We start from the raw sequence: 10,000 nt of genomic DNA, 5'->3' as shown, positions 1-10,000 counted from the left end.
TCCCAGGACTTGTGGTAGCAGAGCATTAAAAAGAAAAAGTGCACTTGGTTCAAATTTGAACTCAGGAGTTGGATACCTCGATTGAATTTGATTGTTTGGGTGAAAGTAGTCCTGGGAAGGGCTTTTGGTAGTGGCTGACGTTTCGACAACCGTAGCGGAAGTCATCTTCAGAGTCCAGTAACGGTGGAATTTCAAACGAATCCCTCCATTCGTTTGAATTTCCAACCGTCACTTGACTCTAGAGATGACTTCCGCACGGGTTGTCGGAACGTCAGCAGACATTCTAACTCCTTTTGAAGGAAAATAGGGAGTATTTTTAGCGCTCCGGCGCCAGCCTGTAGGGGGTCTGGGGGTATCCTCCCCCTGGACATTTTGCAAATTCAGTTTCTCTCAAGTGGCATTTTTTTTCTGCATTTTGACATCATTGTTGTTGTATTCTAAAAGACCTTACCAATACTTGCCCACCACTTTTGGAGCTGCGTCAGTCACTGTCAACAGCCCTTCTCAGGACTTTTCAATCTCGACTCCAGAGCTCTTTGCTTGACTGAGGGAGAGAAGAGCTCTGAGGAACCCAGAAACAAAGTGTCTTCTTATTGGTTTTCGTGAAGAACAATAAAAAGCGTCTCTAATTGGTGCATTCATGTTAGGACGAGGAGTGAGCAGACGCGGTAAAGTTCAAATAGCCAGTTTTTGGCTATAAGAACACTACGGCGCATGTTCTCCTACATAGAGTTTCCCAGAGCCTTGGGTCGATCCGAGGCCCTTGTGACGAGAATGAGGACTACTTTCACCCAGACGATCAAATTCCATCGAGGTACATCCTCTATTTTTACACCTTAGGCTTACTCCAAAAGGTTCACCATTTTGGTATTCTTTTCCAACTGTGAAGACGATTTCCGCTCAAGTTGTTGAAACGTCAGTCACTGCCAGTCCTTCTCATGACTACTACTTTCATCGAAGCGGGAGAAGAAACTGAGTAAAAATGATTGTGTAAGATAAACGTAAAATAACCAAATTTCGATTTTGTCGGCGCCTACTGAGTTATCTCTCTTATCAAGCATGTGTAAGAATCAGACTGGAGTAAGAAATATTCAACTTAGTTTTTTGACACTGCTCGTGGTTGGCTTCAGACCATAGCTGCTGCCTTTCTTGGAGTCGCTAGAACGAAGTAGAATTTTAATCACGATGTACCCTGCAAAGAAAGCCAACATGAAAATGTTAGAGCATGATGCTGAATAAAAGCTCAGCGGGGTACAAGTTAATTGTTTCATGATCCAAACCTTTTCTTTAACTAGAAGACGAGACCACGACTTTGTTTTCAGAACTTGCATATTTCTATTTTGTGTTATCAATTTGAAATACCACAAAGGCCGTGGAAAATTCAATATTTATGAGGAAATTTGCTTGTAATGTATACACACATCAGCTTTTATCTGTATACAATGTACATGGATTAGAAGGTCACCCAGGTAATGTTCCCCAGCACCGTAGTAAAGTATTTCGCATAGTGCTGATCAACAGTGTTTAATTCAAAGCACCAATTCCGATCTACATGTATTTTTAGTCTTACACCCATTTTATACCGCTTTGCTTTCAATTTTGGTGATTGGTATCTATTTAAATGTTGTTAAAATTCAGACTTGCTCATCGGTTTGCTTCGATAGTCTAGTGGTTATCAATGATGCACAAGTCGCTTTTACAGTCCAGAGGTTCAACCTTTTCGACGTTCATGTTCTTTAAATATCTTTGAACTTTTTCCAATGAAATTGGCGAGAAAATTCCTAAGTATAGAGTTAACTTCACGTAACTGAAGTGAAAGAGGAAATGCCCTCGTCTATCCCAAATAACGCTCACCGGATTTTACGCGTGTTTCTTCTGTTAGACTTACTATCGTTGACCAACCATCCGAAGACTCCTCAAATGAACGCAAGACTGTAGTACAAAAGTCTGCCATTTTGGGACTCATACAATGCTGCTTGTCAGCGGGTTACATTTTGATAATTTATGTAAAAAATTTAAGCTCCAAAACGAGACAGGAACACGTTATGCAGACGTCCCTTTTCCGCAATAGGGAGCTTACGAAACGAGGACGACGACGGCTACGAGGAATGTATTTAAAAATACAAGTTCGCGTTATTCATATCAGTAAGAAACTATTTCATGTAGTTTCCCGTTAAAAATGTGTAGTAACTGTCAATGAATTAAACTGGTATGAGTGAGTTGGAAGCGTAGAAAGAGAACTGAAAATTCATCGTCATGTGCCAACGTCCTCCACAGAACCTTGAATTTGGTCATTTCGCGTCGTCATTTAGGAGATGATGGCAAAGAAATGTATACAAATGTAAAAGGCACGTGCAGAGCGTGCAGAGCCATTGTTTTTGCTGATTAAACCTATTGTTTTGTAGCGTCGTCGTTGCCGTCGGCGTCGTCGTTTCGTAAGCTCCCTAATAAAGGAAATACGAGTCGTCTGCACGCAGGCTACCTATGCTTGGAGCGGTTGCTGAGCGTTGTTCAAAGTCACATAAATTGACTTTTAAGGGCCTTAATAACAGGGCGGTCATGTTGAAGCCCGAGGGATCGAAAACTTTTGTTTTTACCCAACGAAACTCGTTCCAAAACATTTCAACTCGAGGTTCGGGGTCCGAAATTCTACTGTCTATGGCCAATATGGCTGCCGTGCAAATAAGGTCCGTTGAAGTTGAGGCAAGAGACAGGGAAATTCTAGTGATAGTCTCCTGTGTGGAAGTATGTAGTTACTACCACAGCGCGCCCCGGACTGTAACAAAAAACACTGTCAGTTATTTTATTTAAATAAAACACTCGAGACTTAACACAACTTTTTTAATCAGTGAAAAGTAAACCATCTTGCCGAAGTCTAGATCTGCGATGTAATGAGGCCCATCAGTTTACAGTAGTTTTTTTTAGAACGGCTACTGCTAGATAAATGCGGGAACAAAACGTAGCAGCATTGGGGACAGCTATTCTTAGAGTTATTTTCATAGAGTTATGTCGTAGAGTTAGAGTTAAGTTTGCAAAATCCTGAATTCAAGATTTTGGCAGTCGTTAACTCTAACTCTAAGTCATAACTCTACTGAAATAACTCTATTGATAGTTAACCTCAGCAGCATTGCGTTCCGCGCACGATTTTGCATTTAGCACGTGCAATCCCTCGTGCGGCTATTTGGTTACGGGCCAATCAGGAGAGTTGCGGTCATTGGGCCCAATCTGATTGGCCAATACTTCTAGGTTATGGCCGTCTGATCTTGCTCTCAAAGCGATCTTGTGACCGCGGCACCGACTTTTCCGCAGTTTCTTTTCAGATTTCGCGACAAGAAACTGAAAACTATCTCACATCATAGAGCGACCCACTTCGTATTGAAATGAATGAGTTGGAGGTATTGCGAAAGCCGGTTGAGTTTGGTTGCTTTTTAGCGAATAAAAGCATCTTTATACTATAATATATATCTCTGTTCTGATATAAGTGTTAAGCCGCTGTTACACGTTGAAACTTTCAGGTGAAACCTATGTGGAACGGCGCTGCAAAAAAGGTTCAGCAGGCATTGCACCGTGTAACATAAAAGGTCGAAACTCGTTCGGGAACGTTGAAACTGGTCTCGAAATGTTGTTTACATGGCCTTAGCCGGTTTCTGATTGGCTTACGCAGCGTAACGAAACAAGACGGGGCGAGACCAGTTTCACGAAGTGGTGTTACACGGTGAAGCTCCTGCAGAAGTAGAAAACGGTTCTACTTTTCGTGAAACTTGTCTCGCAACGGAAGTTCAAAAAAGTTTCAAGAAACCGACCATGTCACACGGTGCAATGCCTCCTGAAATTTGCTTCGCAGCACCGTTGCAGACAAGTTTCAGCTAAAAAATTCAACGTGTAACAGCGGCTTTACACGGCCTATGTTTGAATAAACGCAACCCCTCTCGTTGAAGAAAAACAGTGTGTAAGTTTATCAGTTTCGCACAGTTGCCAACCTATTGATGTTGCCAGCCAGTGTCGAAAAAAGGGATTAACGTCTTACTCAAGGCAAAGGTTCATTTTTTAGGGAAATCTTTGCTTACATTTTTTCCTCGTTAGCAGAAGGGTATCGTATTCTAATCAGTCAGCCAAGTATAAAGTACTGGCCCCAGTTGTTCAAACGATTCGCCGGATCACTCTCCAGTGGATACGTAATAGCGAAACCAATTACGCTATCCAACGGATAGTGATTTACCCGGTGGATAGCGTTATACCTCTTAAACTGGGGCTTGAACATTTATAGTGCATTGCATAATGAGCTATCTCTAACAATTCTGAACGCGATATACCAGATATTAGAGACCTTTGGCAACGAATTTTTCGGGAAATACCGCGAACCTCGGGAAATCAAGTGATCTTGTCACGTTTGCAGTCTACGGTTCGAGTTTCAACTTCAAGACACCGTTCTTGCGGTAAGTGATTTACGGCAGCGTTTTATAGCCAGAGATCAATCAGACCTGCCGTTTGACCATATCAGTCATGTTGTTACATTTGTTTGCTATCTATTGGGATCATCAATTTTGAAGATCAAATATAAGTTTTGGGAGAATTTGAGCTGTTTGATTTAAGAGCAGTTGTAGCAATGAAAAATCCAAAATGGCGGCGCCGATGTGCATAACACGAACGGCTTGCTTAAGTTTACAATCGAGCTAACCTCTAACTGCAAACGACTAACCGCAAACCGCAGTCGGTATATCCCAAAAACTCAGTTCGGTGCTAAAGGTCTCTAACCTCTGAGCAATGATGCTTTGAAAATTCTAAATTTTACAAAGAATCTATGGGATCATCACCTTTGCCACCAAAGAATTTATCACAGCTGAAAGGCTTAAAACTGGAGATTTCACGAAGTTGAACAAGTTCTTGTTGTTAAAACAACAACAACACTAAATTCAGTATTTTTGCTTCATTGTCTCGCTACATAACCTACCTGTTAAAGCAATTGTTCCAGCGACTACAAACGATACGGTGGAGCCAGACAATATCACAGAAATCGTACACCAAACAAGCGGAATAGATATGACAACGCCCCACAGAATACATGTGATTAGATTTCTCAGTTTTCTGGGGTATTCGTTTATTTCGGCTGGAAATCTACCATGTTCGACAAAGAAGCTCATTCCTTCGTCCTGAAAAAAGTACGATGAATACAAATCAATTAGTAATTATCTAACGCAAGTAGTATCCACAGGGAGCTCGTTCAAAAGGAGAGGAGAAGGCCCTCCTGTAAGCCCGCTCAAAGACCAGAAGTACGCCGATCAATCCCAGATTCTAGCGGGTATTTTTCACATTCAATTTGTCATTGCAAGTTGAGTAGAAGGGAAAAACCGCAACCACCATGCCATTTTCAATGCACCGCTTTAATATTGTCATCAAACACAAAACGTTCAATTCCAGAAATGTAATTGTAAACACGTTTAAAGCGTTTCCACGTGACGTCACGGCGGCCATGTTGGTGTCCCTAAGCAAAGGAACGGTGGCTATGTTGGTGTCCCCAACTAATTCTCCGGGAATTGAACTCTATTATCATGCAAGCGTTTTCTTTTGTTTCGGTGGAAAAACAAGGTTACTGATCACGTGAGTGAAAACACTATTGTACCGCCTTGATACCAACCTCGCTCCCAGGATCTCTCTTCTCTGCCTGCATTATCATTGAGAAAAAGACCCCGGTTCAAGCTGGTCACGTGGCACTCGCCGACAAACATTTTCCCACTGGGGTAGTGCTTTCGTTATACCCCGCAACTGGGCGAAAGCGTATTCGTTCGCCAAGACATTCTTAAAATAAGTAATCTTTACCTTACAATGTAAGTATCAAAAAGGTCAAAAGAGCTGATGTTATATTCCCACAGGAGATGAATTCCCAAGAATTCCAGACAGGACAAGTTCCATGTTGTGCGGCGATTGACGTTCACAAAAAAAATTGATTTCGTTAATAGCTAAAGTTACTTCTACAGAACATACACTAACATAAAAGAATACACCAAACACTACGTTTGCTTGATAAAAATGTCTCTTATTTTACCGGGGCAAAAAACATACACGCTATTAAAGCGCTGCGCAGTGGCAAAAAAATAGATATATATATCTTAACGACATCGACAGTTTACACAATATTTATATTTCAACGGTTGAAATATAAATATCGCAAGTCAAAACTGTCTACTCGCTGTACAAGAGTGCGACTTTAGGAATCACGTTGTTTAACATTCGAAAGAAAATCGAAAATCAAAGAACAAAATAAAATAGCTGCACATGTTAATACAGTTTGATTTGATGATTTGAGGTCGATACATGACATAAGAACTTAACTCTTTTTCCTACTTTCCCAACCGCAAGCAAACCGCGGTAATTCATTAAATAACATCACACCGGCTGATCGCTGAACATGTTTGTTTCCCATGGATAAACGTTTCGCTTGTTTTCTTGCACGATAAAATCTTTTTTTCTTTAAAATTGTCCCAAACTATTAGCATTCTTCGTTGATCCGAACTTTCACACGGATGAAAAATTGAATGACGCGAGTATATTTTCTGTGGTGCCCGACCGATTTGACCACAACTTTTTGCCTTTCACGTCGAATTCTACAAGTGTAGTACATAAAATACTGCCGTCAAACGTTTTCTCGATGGTCATCTGGCCACAAAATCAATTGCGTGCTGATTCCCCCTCTTCGCAATGTCGACAAGGCCTACATTGCCACCCCTCCCCTTCATTTGGTGAACCTCCCAGATTCTGGGAGGCACGTGACCAGCCTGAACAAGGGTCTTTTTCTCAACGACAATGGAGGCAGGGAAGAGAGACCCTGGGAACGAGGTTGCCTTGATACTCCAAGAGATTTACTTATTCCATATTCTTCGTGAGCACATGAGGGCAATACACTGCCAGGACACTGCCAACTCTAACAAGACACGATGTGCACTAAATCCTAAAGCTGCACTAAAAGGAAATGTAACTCTTTTCTAGAAAGAATTTGTAATCATTGAAGCACTATGTTTCTTCGACGGACTTCCGGTTCCCTGGATTCATTTTCACTTCCGGTTGGGCTTTAATTGTTTTGGCGACGGATTTAAGAGGATTTACCCTACTGGCTATTTCAAATGCGTTTCCGTAAACCAACATGTTTAATCACCTTATCTTGGAAAGCTCTTCTGCACCAAGCTGAAGTATCCTCGACACTTCCACAAGGAATTTCATCAAGTGGAATCCTCCTGGGAATAACAAGAGACGGAAAATAACGCGGAAGTTAACGCTTACGAAAATTAACGAGATTTACATTAACGAGAATTCGACAAGTTGGCGTTGATATTAGGATATTCATGTCTCAAGTGAGGACTTGAGATGTCAGTGGAAACACAGCATGAATAAACAAACTAGTGATTCTGTCACGCATAGAAAATCAACCACAAAGACTACCATGATAAATACCTCGTTCCAACCATATAATATCACACCGTGTATCAGTCAGTTGTATCAGTCATTCCACGTTTCCGTATAAGTTATTAACCCTTCGTGCTTGAAGCAACAAGAGAGAGAGCGAGCAACCGCCCAGCGCTCACCCACCAGACTGCAAATTCCAAAGCCAATCCTTGTCCTCGAGTCTCAATTGCGTAGCTCTCGCGATTCCAGACCTTCCTCAAACGCCACTTCACTTTAAACATTGAAGTGTTCTGCATTCTTTGCTACGTGGCCACTTACATCGATGTATGTTTTCGAGATATCACGCCAAATTAAAATGGCCATTTTTGCAAGAGAACGTCCCACAGAGTTTAAGAATATGGGTCATGAGACGGGTCTACGGTTTCTGTCCGAGGAGATTCAAAGTATCTTTTCCATATCGAAATTACAAAGGCAACACTTTCTCCTCGTTTATCTATCTCAAAACACTGAGTGTTTTCAAACCCGCGACCTGAACCAATCATCGGTAGGTATGCCACGTGACCAACTACTATCATCGTCTTCATCCGACAAGACCGATGTCTGAACATTTGCAGACGTCCTCACAGCACCTCCCATTCAGAAGACCGTCGCTTTACCTAACTATTCGACAAGAACAATTGACAAGTAACTGCATCGTAATGAGGGAATGATCTGATCTCGTACCTTACCCATAAGTGAACATCACCTCCCTCCCCCATCAGCATGCGAGTGAGAGTCGGTTCATCATTTTCCGGAAAGGCAACTTCGAAGTCGTAAACAGCAGGAACTAAAAGCAGCAACAATAACCGTAACAATTTTGATAAATGAAACAACAAATGCGAGCCACGATAGAAATTAGAGTTATTAGTATAATATCATGGGTGACAAATTACTCCTTAATTTAGGTGCGAAATTTCAGCGTTAATTTATAATTTCACATGTGAAATTACAAAATTGCCATGGTAACATCTCTTGTATCTCGATCAGAGCCAAGATGGCGTCTAGATTTAAGACAGTGACCATTGAAGAAGTTACGAAATTAAAAGAAGCGGCAGAAAATTTAAATACGTGAAAGAGCATAATTAACTGGGTGAGAGTTTTTGAGAAGTGGTGTGACGAAAATAGCCTTGAGAAAAACCTGGAGATGATTCTTCCCGAGCAGTTGGATAAAGTACTCGAGCGATTTTACAATTACGGTTGTGAGCGTAATTTGTCACCCACGACATTAAAAGGTAATCAAATGGTTTTCTCGTGGAATTAGGAAATAATTTCACTTGCGTTTTGTCAAAATTCTGATAATTTCCCTCGCCTAAACGCTCGGGAAATTATCCGAATCTTGACAAAACGCGGGTGTAATTATTTCCTAATTTCACTCGTCGCCATTTGATTACACATACATATTCTCCATTTTCGAATTCCCTATAGTACTTTGTTTGCCCCCCAAATTTTGCATAAACCATTGTTTCCAAATGTTCTTGGGAATATGCAGTGTCCCCAAGAGCATTAAAAACAATATTTTATGCAAAATACACCAATTTCGATATATTAAAAATAAGTCCTAAACATATAAATAAGTCCTAAACAAAAGGCATCATCTCGAGGCTCTGAGGAATAAACTTATACAAATTCTCCTATTTATTCCCCAGAGCCTCGAGATGATGCCTTTTGTTTAGGACTGAATTTTAATATATATATCGAAAGTGGGCTATTGGAGAGTTTAGGCAAAGACGACGTGTCACGGCAACCGCAACGCCAAAAATCTTGTCATTGGTTTAAGCTATTAAAGGAGGGAAAATAGTCGTGAAGCACATGGAACGCATTCTACTACATTTCCGTACTCTGCAAAATAACGATGCGAAATAACCAAATTTTAAGGCGCCCGCAAAGTAGGAAACATTGTTGCATAAACATTGTATCCCGAAATGCTTTCTCGGTTCGCATTCGAGGAAGCATTTGCTGAGGAAGTGAAATGTTTCTCAGCAAATTCGGAAACGTTTTTGCTTCCCGGGAAGCAAATTTTTCTTCCGCAACAAATGTTTCCTGGGGCCACAAACGGGGAAACACTTGCTTCCGTAAAACTGTTTCCTTGTTTGCGGGCGCCTTTTTTTAGATTTTGAACAAAACGCAAACGTGCAACAACGAATCGTTCATTTCCGGCTTTGCTTGAAATCGTTCGTACCGGTCCCATATAGGATAGAGCGTTTTTACATGTCGTCACGGCGGCCATGTTGTGTTCCAAAACAAAGAAATGGTGGCCATGATGGTGTACCAGACTAATCTTCCGGGAATTGAACTCTATTTTTTATGCAAATAATTTCTTTTGTTTCAGTAATCCAATATGGCTGCTGGTCACGTGAGTGAAAACGCTCTATATTTTCTAAATTTCCTTGTGCTTGTGCTGTGTTTTGTTTTCACACAACACAAGCGAAGGTAAGCATGAGTGCAAGCACAAGGAAAAGGAAAAAACTGATCCTTGCGTTTGTGCTTGTGTTTACGCTTGCGTCAACCTCGCTTCCACGGTGAAATAAGCGCTCTTATACTTGCGCTCGTGTTAACGTCACTA

The 10,000-nt window shown here is 41.2% G+C and overlaps 1 protein-coding gene across 2 annotated transcripts in view; it reads right to left on the bottom strand.

Annotated features, from left to right (window-relative positions):
- Positions 1-447: 447 nt before the first annotated feature.
- The window catches only part of LOC137996415 (uncharacterized), a 17,335-nt gene continuing 7,782 nt past the window's right edge, over positions 448-10,000 (bottom strand). For both annotated transcript variants that reach the window (XM_068841800.1, XM_068841799.1), the window contains exons 6-9: positions 8,122-8,224; positions 7,151-7,229; positions 4,952-5,150; positions 448-1,192 (exon numbers count right to left, since the gene is read on the bottom strand). In XM_068841800.1, coding sequence (XP_068697901.1) covers positions 1,092-1,192; positions 4,952-5,150; positions 7,151-7,229; positions 8,122-8,224 — 482 coding nt within the window. In that variant the 3' untranslated portion in view covers positions 448-1,091. The remainder of the gene's footprint in view (positions 1,193-4,951; positions 5,151-7,150; positions 7,230-8,121; positions 8,225-10,000) is intronic.

The sequence above is a fragment of the Montipora foliosa genome, chromosome 3, assembly GCF_036669935.1.
Source record: "Montipora foliosa isolate CH-2021 chromosome 3, ASM3666993v2, whole genome shotgun sequence".
Taxonomy (NCBI): Eukaryota; Metazoa; Cnidaria; class Anthozoa; order Scleractinia; family Acroporidae; genus Montipora; species Montipora foliosa.
The sequence above is the reverse complement of the archived record's forward strand: the minus strand, read 5'-3'. Positions and strand labels throughout refer to the sequence as shown.